General features: G+C 45.9%; 1 protein-coding gene across 2 annotated transcripts in view; it reads right to left on the bottom strand.

The window, feature by feature from the left end:
- ANTXR1 (ANTXR cell adhesion molecule 1) overlaps positions 1-19,116 on the bottom strand; it is a 108,127-nt gene that overhangs the window by 9,180 nt on the left and 79,831 nt on the right. For both annotated transcript variants that reach the window (XM_069877731.1, XM_069877730.1), the window contains 3 exons: positions 18,465-18,560; positions 17,824-17,991; positions 11,646-11,726 (listed from right to left, as the gene is read on the bottom strand). In XM_069877731.1, coding sequence (XP_069733832.1) covers positions 11,646-11,726; positions 17,824-17,991; positions 18,465-18,560 — 345 coding nt within the window. The remainder of the gene's footprint in view (positions 1-11,645; positions 11,727-17,823; positions 17,992-18,464; positions 18,561-19,116) is intronic.

The following is a 19,116-nucleotide window of genomic DNA, read 5'->3' as shown; positions in this document are numbered from 1 at the left end:
CAATAAATAATAAGTCACCTTCCCTGGAGGGGTTTAAGGGATGGGTGGACGAGATGCTGAGGGACATGGGTTAGTGATTGACGGGAATGGTTGGACTCGATGATCCGGTGGGTCTTTTCCAACCTGGCGATTCTATGATTCTATGAAATTGGGGACTCAATCTATTTTCTCACAAAATTAAGAGGAAGACTTCCACTAGTAAGATCATCACTCCAACAGGGTTCTAATAACCTGGTCTCTTATTGCAGAGGCAGCACGGGGACTCACCAGGGACTGTTACGGTCTACCTTAGAAGACCATGTGGAAACTACTGCAGAGCGATAAATTTCAGAGCAACATCCAGAGTTTTCTGCCAGGTGTCAGTCCTACACAGCATGCTAGATTTGACTTTCAAACTCCCAGGAACAGAGGGTGCAAACCAGCTTTTTTCCTTCTGAAGCCAGCAAAGGGGTGAGGTTTACCTCAAATGAGCATGATAAATGCCTCATCAAAGCTAGTGGTCTCATGCAGAATCACAGAATGTCTGGAAAGGATGTCAAAGCCCATCCAGTTCCACTCCCCTGCCATGGGCAGGGACACCTCCCACTGGATCAAGTTGCTCCAAGTCCCATCTAACCTGGCCTTGAACACCTCCAGGGATGGGGCAGCCACAACTTCTTGGAGCAAGCTGTGTCAGGGCCTCCCCACCCTCACAGGAAAACGTTTCTTCTTAAGACCTCATCTCAGCCTCCCCTCTTTCAGCTGATAACTGCTCCCCCCTCATCCTATTCTTGCATTCCCTGATAAAGAGCCCCTCCCCAGCTTTCCTGTAGGCCCCCTTTAAGATGTTTTGCTAGCTCGTTAGCGTATGCAGAGGCAGTGGGCAAGGGAGGCAGAGGTGGTGGTCAAGGATGGTCACACAGCCACTGAACTCTGTTTTTATATTAGACACAGTTTCTTACACTGAAGACAAGCATCCTAGCTAAATTCAGAAGGGAAAAAGGAGAAAAACTATTTAACTTTCTTTGATGCCTCAATATAGAATCATAGAATGGTTTGAGTTGGAAGGGACCTTAAACATCATCTAATCTGGTCCAATACAGTTTGGTCTATTTAGACATTAAAGCAATGGTTTGTATTTGTATTTATATGATCCTCTTCTGTTTAAGCAACCCAAAAGCAGTATGCATTGAAGAACAGAGGAAACTGCTATAAAAAACATAAACTATCACAAATTTCACAGATCTTTCACAGCATTTTAAATAAGTAAGAGCTGACGTGGAGCAGCAGCTCAGTCACACTGACTTACGACTGGAGCTCACATATACCAAAATATATAGCTCTGTGCCGCTGAGGGCCCTGCAGTACGAAAAGTGGCTCTGCCAACTCAACCTCCAGTTGAAATCTTACTCATAAGCTTACTCATAACTTCTTGTCTGTGCCTGGCTCTTCAGCCCACAATCCAGATAACACCCATCGCTCTGCCAGCCTCTGGTTCTTGATATCAGTAACCACACTGCACGGGACTGATCCAGCTGGGGAACCGTTTGAAAAGGAAACACTCAATGCAAACTCCTGCAAAATGTGAAACAAGATGATACAGGTTTCTACCTTGCCAAATCTGAGTGTGGGAATGAGCTTAATAACCTCAATCTTTGGCTCGTGCCAGAGTTCAGGAGCATGGCTCTTTCAGTGATGAGCGGGCATTTGTATGTCAGCAAACTGGCCTGATGACTTTTGCAGGAGCTGGTTCTGGCTCATTTACGCTGCGGGATGGGTGTCATTTCCAGGAAGATCTGCTCAGTCTTCCCATTGTCTTTCTGGAAAGAGATAGCTAGTCTTGGAGAAACACATCAAAGACACTGCCTCACACAGGACTGCAATCATTCATCCTGAGGCTGAGTGACAACACCTCCTGGGTATGGGGAAAAGAGAGAAAGAATCAAATGAAAAATAAACCACATTTTTCTGGCAGTGATAACTGGAACAGTTAATCAAGGGTAGTGGTAAACCTCCCTCTGGGGAGGACGAAAGAGCCTGCAGGACCTGTTCTTCCAGAAATCAGTGATTGGGGAGGATCATTCTAGGTGCAATCTGTCCTGGGGCAAACAAGACAGGGCATGGTTCAGGACAGGATCTACCAAGATGTGAATGTGAGAAGAACACAACTTCATGTTACATGACTCAGGAAGATTACCCGGTGCAAGACAGTGCTAAAGGCTCAAGGAAATGGGAATTTACTGTCCACCAAACATTGTCCTACCCGTATGTAGTGATAAATAATACCCATCCCTGCAATCCTCGTTTGCTGGATTTGCCTTGGCTGCTAAGACAGATCTCTGACTGTCAATGTTAAAGGCATAAACTTGTGCATAGATAAGGTGGAATTCTGCCTCCAGGAAATTTTGCCAAAGATCGAGCATCAAACTATGATTGGGATTCTTCCCCTCTGTTCCTCTCTTGTGAGACCTCATCCAGAGGACTGTGTCCAGTTCTGGAATCCTTAACATAAGAAGGAGATGGAGCTGTTGGAACGGGTCCAGAGGAGGCTATAAGGATGATCAAAGGGCTGAAGCAGCTTCCCTATGAGGACAGGCTGAGAGAGTTGGAGTTGTTCAGCCTGGAGAAGAGAAGGCTCCGAGACCTTATAGCAACCTTCCAATATCTGAAGGGGGCTACAAGAAAGTTGGGAGGGACGAGGGGCAATGGATATAAAATGGAGAGGGGTAGATTTAGAATGGACACGAGGAAGAATTTCTTCACCATGAGAGTGGTGAGACACTGGAACAGATTACCCAGGGAAGCTGTGGCTGCCCCATCCCTGGAGGTGTTCAAGGCCAGGTTGGATGGGGCTTTGGGCAGCCTGATCTAGTAGGATGCCCCTGCCTATTGCAGGGGGCTGGAACTGGATGATCTTTAAGGTCCCTTCTAACCCAAACTATTCTATGATTCTATGATGCTCCCCTTTCTGATCTGGCTCCTCCCAGCTTCAGGGACAGAGGGGTGGCAGTTCAAGAGCCAGCTCTGAGCTTTGTTTTACAGCAATGAGCACTCTGCATCAGCAGGCTGATGAGCAGAGCTCTGGGCTTCTGGCTTTGGAGCTGTTAGTTCCAGGAAAAAGAGCTAACGTTGAGGTTAACTTTTCCATGACTATTAACGGAAAACCACACAGCAATATTATGTTGCGGGAAGGTTGCGATTTTGTTCACAAGCTCTGCAGCCTGTCACCAGAAACCTGCTAGCTTAGACTTAACCATGGGTTAATCAATAGCTCCTCGTTAGCCTCCATGCCTCCATGAGGTTTTGAGTCTGCAAAAGGAAGAAAGATTAAGCAAGGAGCAACAGAGCAACGTACAGGTGTGTGTGAGGGGTGTCCTGGGAGTCCACATGGCTGATTTCATTCTCAGGTTTCGACTGGAACATGGTCTAGTGTTTAAAGCAAGGAAATTTGAAATCGTACCTCCTGGTTTCTGTTCTTTGTTTCAGGAGGAGGTTTCTATTCACAACACTGTGAAACAGCATGGTGAGAAACCAGTCAGTTACCATAAATTGGAATGTCCTCTTCTCTGCAGGACAACTCAAAGAAGAGTCCATGACTCTGCCAGTAACGAAGAACCCCTTTCTTTACGTCCCTACAAGCAGTAGGCACTGCTACCTGGTAAATCATGGAGTAGGACTCCTAATTCAAAATAAGAGAGGACTCAAGGGGCTTCCCAGGATGACTGACTTTTCTCATGAGCTTTGTGATGTTCGTAGTTAATGAGTAGCACCGAGCCATCCCCATGTCACCATCCTCCTTGGCTACTCTGTAATGAAAGCCATTTCATGACCTTCGTTGAACTCACTGGAGGTCTGTGGGGCAGAATTTGCTCCTCAGTATCCAATTATGAATATGAACAAAAAATAATGGCTTTGGAGATGTTTGCATTGGAATTGCTCAAACAAGAACACCAAACTACATTCCTTCTGTATTTTTTGGTATATCTCTAATAACGCAGTGTTAAGTTAACGACAGCGTTCCTGTGTGCTGGCAGTGTTAAATGGGCTTTACAGCTCCTCGTGAACCCGCTAAGGGCTGAGCTTGTTTCAAGTGCACAACAACTGGTGTTGACACTAAAATAAGCTGCCTTTGTGGTCTCTATGGTCTGGAAGTCGCTGGTGGGATGCAGGCCATGATTTACCAAGCATCAGTGCCTCCTGCTTCAAGGGATGCACAGGAAGGGGTTCTTCATTACTGGTCGAGTCCTGCACTCCTCTTGGAAAGAGACTGGGATTTGTGTATTGGGCAAGGGGTGGTGCACACAGGCTTCGGGGGGACGCTAAGTGGGACACTAGATATCAGGAAGAAATGTTTTACTATGAGGCTGGGGAGGCCCTGGACCAGGTTGTCCAGAACAGTGGTGGCTGCCCCACCCCTGCAGGGGTTCAAGGCCAGGTTGGATGGGGCTTGGAACCCCTGATCCAGTGGGAGGTGTCCCCTGGGAACTGGATGGGCTTTGAGGTCCCTTCCAATCCAAACCATTCTGTGATTCAAGACTTCTAAGCACAGCAGAGGAAAGAGGCAGAGCCACAGCCCTGGCAGCAGAACAGCGTGATGTAAAGCAGCCCAGGGCCAGCTGGAGGTGCACCACCACAGTGTTAATGGCTCTTCAAAAATACCACTTACAGGTTTGGAATTCACACGTGTATTCACAAAACCGGATCAGCAAGCAGAGAAGTACATGTGTGAACCACTCTATCAAATATCCTCCTAGACCCACTGCACCTTTGCCTTTACAATTTCCATTCTAACTCTTCAGTCTGACGCTCTTTGCTCTTTTTGCACTTCATGCAGGACATTTGCCCTGGATCCTGCAGGTACCACAAACTTTCACATCCAGGACAAGAGCCTGACAAGGGAAAGCCAAGGCTGAATTAAGGTGTAGTTTAAGTCATCCCTTTCTGTGCCTTGAACTACAGTTAAAGCATCTTCTGTCAGTGCTTTAGTTTCTCAGCGGCTTTGCATGCCTAGCAAGCCTCTGAGGGCCCTCTGGTTGCTGATGTAAGACTTAGGGTTCCCCTCACAAGTTCTTGGTGCAGATGGACCCAGATACAGTCCAAATTTTTCAGCTGTTTTTAGGAACTTATTGCAATCCCGCAGGAATCAACAACCTCGCTTTTCCATAAGGATGAGAGCAAGTCCGGAGCCCTGCTGGAAGCTGCTTGAGGGAAATATAACAGAAATGCAACATCAACATTCACTCAGCAAGAAGCATACATAGGAGAATCATAGAATCACCAGGTTGGAAAAGACCCACCGGATCATCGAGTCCAACCATTCCCATCAGTCACTAAACCACATCCCTCAGCACCTCGTCCACCCGTCCCTTAAACCCCTCCAGGGAAGGAGACTCAACCCCCTCCCTGGGCAGCCTCTGACAGGGACCAATGACCCTTTCCGTGAAATATTTTTTCCTGATGTTCAGCCTGAACCTCCCCTGGTGGAGCTCGAGGCCATTCCCTCTCGTCCTGTCCCCTGTCCCTTGGGAGAAGAGCCCAGCTCCCTCCTCTCCACAACCTCCTCTCAGGGAGTTGCAGAGAGCAATGAGGTCTCCCCTCAGCCTCCTCTTCTCCAGGCTAAACACCCCCAGCTCTCTCAGACGCTCCTCGTAAGACCTGCTCTCCAGCCCCCACCCCAGCTTTGTTGCTCTTCTCTGGACTCGCTCCAGAGCCTCAACATCCTTCTTGTGATGAGGGGCCCAGAACTGAACACAGTATTCAAGGAGAGATGGGTTTTCTACACATCTGTCACAAGATGATTCTCTCTGCATCACAATCCTATTCTTTCTGTTATAGGAGTTTCACTTCCTATGTTTTTACTGATTTCTAAGAACATAAGCACCTGCTGAACTAATTTGCAGTGTTTTCTGTGAGGATGTGTATAGAATCATAGAAGAGTTAGGTTGGAAGGGACCTTAAAAAGTCCTTGCTTTTCAGAATTGGGCCCCTCATGAAAAACAGTCATTTGGGATGAACAACTCATCCAGAGTGGGCATCTGAACTCCTTAGGCTGCACAGCGAAGCCTGAAATCAAGTGAATTTGAGGTTTTGGCATTTCACTGTAATGTTAAAGCATGAATGCGATCGTAGGGCAGAGGGAGTTTCATAAGCTCTTGTTGAAAAACAGTGCTTTTCTGTAGTGAATACTCATGCAATCTGGCTGTCAATTTGTCTTATTTCATACTCTGTTCTGTTTATATGAAGATCAGTTTTTAATGTCAGCACACGCACAGGCACATTCTTCCTTTCCTAGTAAAAAGAACAATTGTGATTACTTTAGTTGGGACATTTTCAGGTATTTTGCAGCCTCATCCTCTGGTCATAACTAACCACAATTTGTACCAGAGCCATATCTCTGAGATCTAACAAGATATGAGCTTATGCAACTTCACCAATGAACTTGCAAAACTACCGTAGCTTTGGAAAAAGATCTTCTCCCTTCATTAAGGAATCTCACATCTTTGCTGATTTAGGTCCATCTTTACACATAATTACACATGGCTTTGTTATATTTTTTCTCCAAGCTTAGAGCCATCTCAATCTATGCTCACCTGTGCAACCACACAAAATGAAAATGCAATGAATGCACTTCAACAAAAACTTAAAATACAATTTGCTCCCACATTGAGAAGCTCCTGGCAAAGTCTGAGCCTGAAACACAGTTTAATAACCTCCCTAGAAATTCCTGACAGAGCAATGTTTATCAACGAAGTGCAGATGACACTTGGAAGAGACGTGAACTATCTGGTGCTGTGTCAATTGGCACAAACAAGTGTCCCCTTACTCCATGATAAAAGTGACAAAGATTTCTGAAAAAGATACATGTTTTTAAATCCCCCCCATCTGATTATGTTTTGAATGTAAAAATAACCCCATTAATGCTGACAAGAATGCAAACCCAGTCTCTCGAAAATGTGAGAAGACCACAGGAATCCCATGTGACTCTGACTTCCTTGCCTTATTGGAACCATCTGTGCCTGTGGTCACCTCAGCCCGTTTCCACGTTTGCCTCCAAAAAAAGAATTTCACAACCTTTTTGTGCATCTCAACCTCTCTGTGTGCACTTCAAAACAGGTCCGAAACATCCCTCTCTTTTCCTTTCGCTCTGGGATAAAACATGCAGGCATCCTTTCTAGTGGCTCTCCTTGAAGAGGCCCCTAGCTCACTGCTATGCAGCCAACCAGGACAGGTTCAGGTTGGACATGAGGAAAAATTTCTTCAGTGAAAGGGTTCTCCAGCACTGGAACGGCTGCCCGGGGAGGTGATTGATTGACCATCCCTGGAAGTGTTTAAAAAATGGGTAGACGAAGCGCTTAGGGATATGATTTTGTAGTGGATGGGTACGGTTGGGCTTGATCATCTCAAACGTCTTTTCCAACCTAATGATTCTATGATTCTGTATCCAGCACTCACTCATCAGTTATTCCTATAACAGTACCTTCTGCAGTGAAGGAACAGTCCTGGCACAAGACATCTTCACCCTGACAAAAGGGATCAGGGCATGAACAGACAAGAGGTGAAGAGAAGGGGTTGTCTGAGGTCACACAGAATAAGAGGACCAGAATCTAAGCTTCTGTCCCCACATTATCCACTGCAATGTATATAAACTGCAAATTTATCAGTCGCTACGCTTGAAGAAGTGTCTGAGCTACAGACAAATGTGGACTTCAGGGAAGGGGATGTCTCTCTCGATGTGTATGGTGCCCGTATGGTACCTAGGAGGCTGATAACAGTAACAATTAGTCAACACAGAGTTTGAAGCTGAATCCACGGCTCATTCTACGCAAGTGATCTTTTTGAACAGCTCAGCTAATGTGCTGGCAGTGGACAAAGTAACTGATTAGAGCAAGGGATTGCTTATATATGAAAATGATGTAACCCTGGGATTAGGTCCAAGTCCTTTTCAGATGCCAAAGCAAACAGAGATGCCTTTCAGTTATTTTTCATCTGGCTTTGCTTTTTTTTGTTAACCAGTGGGTGAGTTAAGGTGCCATTCAACAACACCAACAGTCTGTAACCTGCTTCCTTCTTTTCTTCAGGGAAGCGAAGGAAGGAGGTACAAATTGCTTTCAAAACAGCTCATCTTTTGTAGCTCTTAGGAATCAAACGGTCTAAGGCTCCTGTCTGCAAGTTTCAGCCTACTCTTTACTAGCCATAAATTCTGTCTTCAAGGTTTTAAATTCTTATCTAGCCCGAGAATGCACCACACAGTAGGTTTTTAATCTGGTGGTTCTGCTTGAGGCTGCTGATTACTGTAGGATGCTCTGCTAATCAGCGGTTCTCTCCTTCCCAGGGCAGCTCTGAGCTGTAAGGACTGGTGGGGCAGGCACGCTGGTTTGCTGCTAAGCAACTCTGGAGTATTTATTCAGCTTGTGTTGAGAGGTCTACATGGAGCAGCTGCACAGTATGATTGAAACTGAGCCCTGAGCTAGTTAGTCTGGAACTCCTCTGGGTGATTGCCAGGTAGATAAAGCAGAGTGCCCAGCCCAGCCTCCACCTCCAGGCATCCCTGCAGAGGACCTGGGATAGAGTGATCGGTGGCCTGGTGCACATAGCATGCACCACAGCATAGGGATGAAGTTAGGCAGTGAGGAAAGCTGGAAAGCTGAAGGTTTTCTGTGGAATTGCTCCTTTTCCTTGATGCTTTTGCTTGCAAGGAAGGTGAGCTCTTCTCACCAGCTCAGGACTGTCTGCACGGGAAGCACTGACCACTGCAGTCACCTCTGGCAGATGTGTCTGTGCTGCTGTCCCCATCGATTCAGCACTGACCTTTCCGATCAGACCCAAACGGTAATATTTTTTTTGAGATAATATTTGATATTTGCTGACCTGGGAGAAGCCACAAGCCTTGAGGCAGCCATTGCATCCTAAGGTTTGGAGACGTAATTAAATTTCTCCTAGGTAACAGCAGCACATAAAAGAACAGAGGGAGGCTGGCAGCGATCAAATAGGGCATAGAGACCCTTATTTTGTAAGATGAACACTTTGCAACTATTTTTGCAACTTTTTCCTTTTCTTTCTGACTTACTTGTCTCCCAAGGCACAGTTGTAGTTTGTGTTAGTTCGGTTAGCAGCAATATTGCCTCATCCCTTCCCAGTTCCTTGCAAATGCTGTAGAGCCAACCTTCCTAATGCCCAGCACTGGTAAAACCACTTTCTATGTCTACAAAGGAGAAAGCGAAGTGTGACAGACCAAAATCAGTGTCCAAATCATGGGGAATGCCTACAACACGATGGGAGAAGACTCAGAAATCTCAAAGCTGAAGCCAGGGCTTGAAAGCTGATTCTTCTCCCTGCATTAAATCTGAAGTAGCGAAATATACCCCACCCCCGACGCATTTTTGCGGACCAGGGGAGGGGAAAACTCTGCCTCATTCTGCTGTTTCAGCTGTGTAAACTGATAAAGTTCACTTTAGCACTTTACAGTGCATTCTCATATTGGTTTTGCCTGTGCTGTGGGGGTGACATCGCCCTGCGCTTATGTCACCGCTGTAAAGGAATAAGCATAAAGTGCTCACTGAAGTCTGAAAGTGATTAAAAACATCAAGAGGGTCACACATGGTAATTCAAAGGAGACAGACGCTCAGGCTCATAGTTTTGTTTACATGAAGGAAAACAAATGTTATAAGAGCAGTCTACCCTCACAGAAAGTCTGAGAAGCACTTGTGAGAAGCATTTCTTCATGATGAGAGTGGTGAGATGCTGGAACAGGTTGCCCAGGGAAGCTGTGGCTGCCCCATCCCTGGAGGTGTTCGAGTCTAGGTTGGATGGGGCTTGGAGCCCCTGATCCAGTGGGAGCTGGAACTGCATGATTTTTAAGGTCCCTTCCAACTCAAACCATTCTATGATTCCATGATTCTATATCTGCACAGGAAACACCCAAACCTTGGGTCTCCTGTGAGTTGGCTGGAGGGAAGCAGGTATTTCAGCAGCTGCAAGCCTGGGTGCATTTTCAGCCAGCTTCTTTAACACTAGATTATACCCACACCCAGGTCAGAGATCCTTTAGAGCAGAGCAGAATCCTAAAGAGCTTAATTTACTTTGAGGCTGAATCATTTAATACTTACATGGGCTAATTTTGCTCTGACAGGACACAGAGGTTCAGCACCAAGACAGGATAGGACCTCCTGGCTGCTGCACTCAGCTGAACCGCTCTGGGTTTCCCCAGCATAAATGGACATGGCATCATTTGAGTGAATAATCTTAGCTTGTCAAGTGAAAAAAAATTATTCATAGAAGAGGCATTCTTCAAATCCTGATATCTGAGGGAAAATTGCCCGGCATTAGCAGTCTGCTACGGCCTTTTCTTCCAGAAATCACTATCACACTCAGGGAAGACATTTTAGCAAATCTTCCCCCTAAAGGAATAAGATATTAAACATTTTTCTTGGTCCTGCATCCAATGGAAAATGTTACAGGGAGCCAAATGGTACACAGGGATGACTCATCACCAAAAAATTACCCTGTTATTTTACGTGCAGTTGAGTTTCTTGAAACCTTCTCAATGCTACACGGCTACTTATGCTTTGGGCCAAATATATTTTATAAGCAACTCTGATCTCCTTTGTTGGTTTCTGTCAGGGATGTGTAAACTAACCATTTAATACATTATGGGCAATGAAGCTGGTGAAGGGGCTGGATGGAGAACTTGCCTTATGAGAAGTGACTGAGGGAACTGGGGTTGTTTAGCCTGGAGAAAAGGAGGTTGAGGAGAGACCTCATCACTGTCTACAGTTGCCTGAAAGGAGGTTGTAGCGAGGTGGTTGTTGGTCTCTTCTCCCAACTGACAGGTGATAGGAGGAGAGGGAATGGCCTCAAGTTATGCGAGAAGAGGTTCAGATTGGACATTAGAAAAAATTTCTTCACTGAAAGGATTATCAGGCACTGGAAAGGCTGCCCAGGCAGTGGTTGAGTCACCATCCCTGGAGGTGTTTAAAAGATGGGCAGATGAAGTGCTTGGAGATACAATTTAGTAGTGGACAAGGGCATTTGGACTCAATGATCTCAAAGATCTTTTCCAACCAGGGGAGTTTTAATATAGCTGACAAATCTCACCATGAGGTGAATATGGACGGGGGCTTAGAGAGATCTTGAATCTCCACTGATGGTTTGGGAACAGCCCTGGGCAACTGGGCGTAACCATCCAAATTGCAGAGAGTCAGGGGATGTCTTATAGCTGCCATTAGGGATTTCCAAATCTCATCCTGCAAACTTTGCTTTATAAAAGTGCCCGTGAAGTTTAAATTTATGTAGCAAAATATGTGTACATTTATGTATATGTTCAGAGTTTTATTCCAGAATGTAAGGGTTTAATGACTGAAAATATGTAGAACTATCCCCTACTATTCATTAGAATTAATTATGTAATTAATTGAAAGTGGCTACATTATCCTAAAGCAAAACTGTACCGGGCTCTTGGATGGGTATTTCTGTCTTTTCATACTTCAAACCATATCAAACTGCAGGAGGTGCAGCTGCAAACAAAGCTGAGAGATTGAGCTGAACTTTTGTTTCTAAGCTGTGATGAACATCTGCCTTCACATAAAGTCCCACACATAAAGGCAGTCAGAAAATTTAGAGATATTTCATTTTCCACTAGCAGTAAGAAACGTTTGGAGGGACGGTACCTTGTCTCCTGGCTGTGGGCGCATCACAGACACGCGGTCGTAACCTTTCCGCAGCAAAACCCAGAGCGCATCCAATTTCCCCTGCAAGCAAAAGAAACACAGTGTTACCTGCTGTGCAAGAACAAGTGGAGATATTAAGCACAGGGGGCTGTACTGGGACCAGTGCTGTTTAATATCTTCATCAATGATATAGACAGTGAGATTGAGAGCACCCTTAGCAAGATGACTCCAAGCTGAGTGGTGCACTTGCCACACCAGAAGGATGGGATGTCATCCAGGGGGATGTGGACAGGCTGGAGAAATGGGGATGTGTCAATCTCATGAGCTTCAACAAGACCAAGGGCAAGGTCACACACCTGGGTCGGGGCAATCCCCGGCTTCAATACAGGATGGGGGATGATGTGATTGAGAGCAGCCCTGAGGAGAAGGACTTAGGGTGCTGATTGATGAGAAGCTTGACATGAGCCCGCAATGTGCGCTCATAGCCCAGAAACCAGCCGTGTCCTGGGCTGCATCCAAAGCAGCGTGGCCAGCAGGGAGGGAGGGGATTCTGCCCCTCTGCTCCTCTCTTGTGAGGCCTCAGCTGGAGCTACAGTTCTTGAATTCTCAACATGAGAAGGATACAGAGCTGTTGGAACAGGTCCAGAGGAGGCTACAAAGATGATCAGAGGGCTGGAGCACCTCTGCTATGAGGACAAGCTGAGAGTTGAGGTTGTTCAGCCTGGAGAAGAGAAGGCTCCGAGGAGACCTTATAGCAACCTTCCAGTACCTGAAGGGGCTACGAGAAAGCTGGGGAAGGACTGTTTACAAAGGCTTGGAGTGATGGGCCAAGGGTCAATGGGTATAAACTCCCTGACAGACGGGGAATTTATAAGGTCCTCCAGTGACATGGGTTCTCTAATATCAATTAAAGACTCAGTGAACTCAAGCAATAATCTTCCTTCCATGGGGACACAGAATCTTTCTTTTTCAAGAAACCATTAGGATCGTGATCCTCTTTGAGATCTAAATTCCTCAACTAGTTGAGCCAGTGATTCAAAGCTTGTTAGGGAGATGGAGGGACACATGGGTGGAGACAGACACAAAAAATGACTGCATAAGTCTTGTTTCCATAGAATTCTGGGGAAAATACTTTTTAAGCTGAGAGCCAGGGAAGCCTGCTATCCTCAAAAGAAGAAGCAAGAAACTCCTCTGTCCGACATTCCTTGATAGGACTGGTTGGACTTGATGATCCAGTGGGTCCTTTCCAACCTAGTGATTCTATGATTCTATGATTCGGATTGCACAACCGATTAGACCTGAGGGAAGCCATTCCTGTCTATCCCAATCCGTCTTTCCCCCATCATCATCAGAGCTGGTTGAAGCCCTTGATCTCCTCTCCCCTCTAACAATTTAAGAAATAAGCACCTTTTTCTTCCATTTCTCTTTTATGAAACCAGAGGGAAAATTACAACTTTCCATGGAACAAAAAAAGTCCTTCTTATGCCATGGTCCTAATTTCCAAGGGCCTACCAAGATTTCTTGGAAACAGACAAGAGGTCCATCTTGGAGAGTGTGAATGGAGCTTCAGGGTCTGCCTGAGACATCTGGACAGAAAAGAGGAAGAACGGATCATGGAAAGGATGACGTTGCTTGAAGAAATGAAAATGGCAATGCATTCACTTGGAAATACAAAAGCTTCTGTGTTCTCTGCTGAATGGGCTGTGTCTCTGTTTGGGAACTCTTTTGCAATTGAATTGCAAGGCCAACTGGGAAAAAATAGTTCTGAAGGCAAATAAAGCTTTGAGTCTTAGTAGATATGAAATGCATAAAGAAGCAACAATCAGGGCAGATGACAAGGGGAGGAGGGCATAGTTTCAGCCATTGCTTTTATGTGAATGCACTCTCTCTCTGAATTAATGGTTAATTCAGCACTTCATTGACCCTGTTCCACTGAGTGACTTGATACCTGGCCCTGGTATCCGGTAGTGGCAGTTAGAGATGGATTTGTAAGCTGCCTACAAAGCAAAGCTGCCCCTGGGTCTCCTCTAATAAGGAAGCTGTGCTACACCGGCTTTGTAAATGGAGACAGGACAGAGTCTAGAGAACATGCCAGGGACACAGGGCTTAGTAAAAGCCTCCACTTAGGATACATCCTCAGCACAACAAGGATACGGAGCTGTTGGAACAGGTCCAGAGGAGGCTAAAAAGATGATCCAAGGGCTGGAGCACCTCTCATACAAGGACAGGCTGAGAGAGTTGGGGTTGTTCAGCCTGGAGAAGAGAAGGCTGCGAGGAGAACTTAAAGCGACCTTCCAGTACCTGAAGGGGCTCCAAGAAAGCTGGGGATGGACTGTTCACAAAGGCTTGTGGTGATAGGATGAGGAGCAATGAGTACAAACTGGAGAGGGGCAGATTTAGACTGGACATTAGGAAGAATTTCTTCACTATGGGAGTGGTGAGACCCTGGCCCAGGTTGCCCAGAGCAGTGGTGTCTGCCCCATCCCTGGAGGGGTTCAAGGCCAGGTTGGATGGGGCTTGGAGCCCCTGATCCAGAGGGAGGTGTCCCTGCCCATGGCAGGGGGTGGGATTGAATGGGCTTTAAGGTGCCTTCCAACCCAAACTATTCTATGATTCTATAATTCTGTGATTCTATCTCCGTTCTGTGCTGCCCCTCCCTGTGTCAGATGAACTGAGATTTGGCAAGCTTCTCAGGAGATTTTCAGACTTGTCATTTTCCTTGGATTTATTTGCACTGATTTTTCAAGCTGTTGAAATGGTATTTTAGAAACTGGATAATCCAGTTGGCTTTGTGCTAAGAAGTAACAGGAGCAAATCAGAATAATAACAATAATAATGACAACAATCTGTTAAGTGGCAGTAGCCACATTTAGGAGCAAATAAATCCCTTGGGCATTTTAAATAGCAATCTATCCACTCTCAGCTGTCTGCCTGCCTTATAGATGTTACCCTGGGAAGAGTAAAAAAGTGATGGAAGGAAAAAAAAGGGTCATAGGGCACTGGCAGAGGCTGCCCAGGGAGGGGGTTGAGTCCCCTTCCCTGGAGGGGTTTAAGGGCCGGGTGGACAAGGCGCTGAGGGACATGGGTTAGTGATTGATAGGAATGGTTGGACTTGATGATCCGGTGGGTCTCTTCCAACCTGGTTATTCTGTGATTCTGTGATTCTGTGACCTCGCACATCGCCCCTCCTCGCCTCCCTCTGCCCATCAAGGCTCTGTGACATCTTCCCTGCAGAACACAATGTAAATTCTTCTTTGTACGCTTGGGTCTTCAGGACAAGAACTTCTGCCAAGAGCGATGATGTATTTTACTGAGTTTGTTAAATCCTTACTGCACAAGGAGAGCAACAGCAGGACCCCTCCTCATAGAAATGATCCCTTCTGGTTTTCATAAGTGCTGGGGGAAGTGTAGGATACAGTCGCCCTGTCTGAATAAACTATTTTTGGGTGCAGTCCAACAACAGATGGGGTGACAATTAGGTAAATTCCTGTCCACAAACAGACTCAGGCTGCTAAATACTATCCAGATGTGGAATACCGCGAGGTTTTGGGAGTATTTGGATCTTGGATCTTGGATTGGAACTGTCTTTAGACTGCATACTATTTGAACGGTAGGTAAGTGAGATATTTTTGAAAGAATTAAGACTATATATCACCCATGAGATACTCCTAATATCTGTAGGCTCCCTTATAACTGAAATCATGCTGTTATGAAGCAAAAGCTGTTCCTAGTCAGAGTCAGAACTGAACTTGAACCCTGCATACACTGAATCTTTTCTTCAAGCCTCTCTTGAATTTTGGAGAATTTCCAGCTGGGACACAGTTTTGCCACAAACTTGACTCCTCTACTCAAAACTGATTTCCTACCACACAGAATGAACTCTGAAAATTAACTGGAAATCTCCCAAGGCTGTAATCCAACAGTGGGACCGGTGAAGGAAGAAGGGAGAAACTCAGCACTATCTATAGGAAAGGACCCAGCTCTCAGCTAATGATCTCAAGTTGCTGTACCCACATGGATTCCAGATGACTGAGCATGTATTCAGGGCCCTTTGTGCTAAAATCAGTGTTTCTGCCAGTTCCTCAGTGGTTAGAGAGTAGTTTTGTGTGCTGTGAACCCTTCTGATTGCAGCATGCAAAAAGCAACTGAGCTGGGGCTCTCAGCTGGATGAGGTCATTTCCAAGAGCGTACAGTAGAAGCAAGAGACCTCCCAGATGGGATGAGTGTGTTTTGCAGACACTTTACACTGATGCGAAATGACAATGGGCTGCATTTAGGAACAAAGGAGCAGCTATATGGGATGGTGCTCACTGCATTTCTCCTGTCTGGACTGAAAACAGTTCACTCTCTAACCTGTCCCACTGTGGGAACGAATAACCTTTGTGAACACATGTTGAAGTCATTATAACACAACTGCAAATGACTTGTTGGTAGGCTGTGTTTATTAGATGATGGTCCTTAATGGGGAATAGAGAGGAGGCATTGGACCAAATTTTCAAAGAGGCTCATATTTCCGTATCCTCCGGAAACCGCCCTTACTCCCTTGTGCACCCTTGTCGTTGCCATCACTGGATTGGAACCAGCCGTGACATCAATGATTGTGGGAAGCCAAAACACGTGATGTGCCCAGATTCCTACAGACACTGCTTGGAGCTGATCAGTAATGAGACACAATGCAGGGAAACCTGGATGTAACACACTGTAATATATCTGCATTGCAATATCTTGGCCAATAGAGCTTGTCCGACTAGATCAGCTGCTATTGGGAAGGAATAAAACAGGAGAATAAAATGTCTAGTTTCCAGCAGTGAGGCACTTCTTCATTCCCCAGTGTAAAGTCTAAGGCGAGCTCTATACACCAAAAGGTTTACTACATACGTTACACACATCCTCTTTGCAGACCTCTTGCAGATAAGTTTCCTGTAGAAGGTTTCTGAGACCCTAACCAGCACCTTCACTGAGAATGAGATCCAAGCTCCAGTGCTGCAAGGCTTGGTGCCCCACTTGGATAAGATGCAGGCATTTTCAGTCTTTTCCAAGACTGATAAACATAGTGCTGCCCAGACTGAAAAGTGATGAAAAGGCCATTAGCATTTCCCAGAAGAGTTAAACTTGAGAAATAGGAGCATGGGATTATTTTTTCCTTTTCATCAGAGTAGTTATACAGTAGTTGAGCCGTAGCTCTTTCGTGAGTACAGCTTAATTTGTCCTGAATGCGAGAAATCAGCTTTCAGACGTTGGAGTCCCTTCCCACCGTGCCCTGGATGATGTTGCTGATACGTTTTGTGTGGTCTGCTTCTCTTAATCCATGAGAAGCATTCACATGTGCAATGAACAGTTTTGCTTCAATGAAGAGTTTTGCTTCAATGAAGAGTTTTGCTTCAATTTTGATAGGAATGGTTGGACTCGATGATCCGGTGGGTCTCTTCCAACCTGGTTATTCTATGATTCTATGATTCTATGAAGTATTCACTTTCTTCCTCGTGTCTATTTTGTGCACTGCCAGCTGCAGAATGTCTGCCTGTCCTCGGGGCAGAGGGCAGAGGAGTCTTCCCAGTTCCTGTGGGCGACTGCTGTGCAGATTTGCATTGCATGTGACCTCACATCAGTGTGAATTTGACCTTCCACATCCAAGGAACTCTTAATTCAGCCAACCGCTTCTTGCAGGGCATCCCCTCCTCATGAGGCGAGCGTGCTGGGTGCAGCAAGCTTGCCCTGTGACCCATGCTGCACTGCAGTCCTTGATCTGCTGAGTATAACTCTCCCTGGTGACACTTAGCAGCTATTTTCTTCCTATTTTCTCCCCTCTTTCTAAGGAAAGAGGATGCTATCTATCCTCTGCGTCTCAGGAAACATGCAGTGTGAACTAAAGGGCCTGCTCTTGGAAGTGCAGTCAAGTCTGTAAGCACTTTCAAGGAGTCCCTGGAAGAGATCAGGATCTCACTGTGGTCCAAGTAGGCAATGCAACCCAGAAACCAAATCAATGTGGTGGGAAATTCTCATTGCGCCATGTGGCTCCTTTCTACAGCACCTAAGTGGGACTCCCTCACGCACAGCTACTCCAGCAGCACCTTGATATCACGGGCTTGCGGACAGTTCTACATTTCAGCCTTGGATGTGAAAACAATACAGATCTCCTGGAAACATCCTATGCAGTACAATGCTGGAGCAGACTTACCTTGATGGGAGAGTACCACTTCTGAGGAGAGGAAGGCCTGCGCATGTTGTTCGCAAGGTTCCTAGGTTCAGGGAACTCGTATTCCTGTTCTGGCATCTTGACTCTGGCATTCTTAGCTTTCTCTAACTTAGCACCTTCTTCTGTGGAGCCTTTTTCTCCCCAGCGCACCTGCAAAGATGGCATCAGGGCATATTACAACAGTGGCTGCTGCAGAGAGTTACATCTCTGCTCTAATAATTAGATCCTGGTCCATATTTTCCCAGTGTCCAAAGAGCAAGCCGCAGGTTGTGAAGCTTGTTTTTGGACTAGAGCCCAAACTTCAAAATTCCTCTTTGTGAGAAATGTGAGAGTGGGAAAGGGTTTTGGAAAAACTAAAAATATTGCCTAGTAATCTGGATGGCAACAGTACCCCCTGTATCCCAGGTGTGCACCAGGTTATTACTGTACTGGAAGAAAAAGATGGTCCCGAACTTGAGGAATCTCTGTTTGGCTTTCAAATACTCCTACATAAAAGTGGTCTGGGCTCACATATACAAAAAAAGCTGAAAGAAGTTTGTTCCTATGACCTGAGTTTCTTTCAGGGGGATCACAGCTCAGATCACGAATAAGGTCTTCCGATACATGAACTGGGGTCTATTTACCTCCATTCGTTTGATGCCACCAACTCCTCGTCCACCATAATAAGAAGCATCCACTGTTGGCCATTTCTTCTTTGGAAGGCCATCATCATCTTCCTCCTACAACACCAGAAGAAGCAGTTGCACTTTAGAAAGCAGGACCAGAGATGGAAAGGAATTAGCAGTCCCAGGCTACGTGGTTCTCTGAGCCTGCTGGAGCCAGATCAGCTGAGGTTCTAGTCTCTCCCTGGTTATTTTCCAGAGGATGTACACTCATGAAAAGAAAATGTTTCATGATATAAACACCACTACCACTTCAAAGGTCCAGCTCACCTCCAGCAGGAATGTGATTCCTGCCTTTTTCTAAGGAGACTTTCATCATCTTTAAATTCACAGAAGAAAATTGCTTCCAAGTTGCAAAATCATTGAAGGACCCACCAAAACACCACTCAGCATAGCTCAAGAGCTGTGAGTCTGGCTGATGTGCTGACCATGAGCTCTGGTAGCATGGACATACCCCACTGCCGTGTCTTTTTTATGCCTGCGTTTCCTGACTGACGGTTCCCTGTGCCGGAGGAACCTCCAGGCTCCAGGGAAATCACTGCATTGTAGTTCAGATTTGACAGAATGGGGGGAAAATCAAGAAAGCAAGCAAGTCAAATGTGCTCCTGAGTGA

This window comes from Phaenicophaeus curvirostris, chromosome 27 (genome assembly GCF_032191515.1).
Source record: "Phaenicophaeus curvirostris isolate KB17595 chromosome 27, BPBGC_Pcur_1.0, whole genome shotgun sequence".
Classification (NCBI taxonomy): Eukaryota; Metazoa; Chordata; class Aves; order Cuculiformes; family Cuculidae; genus Phaenicophaeus; species Phaenicophaeus curvirostris.
The sequence above is the reverse complement of the archived record's forward strand: the minus strand, read 5'-3'. Positions and strand labels throughout refer to the sequence as shown.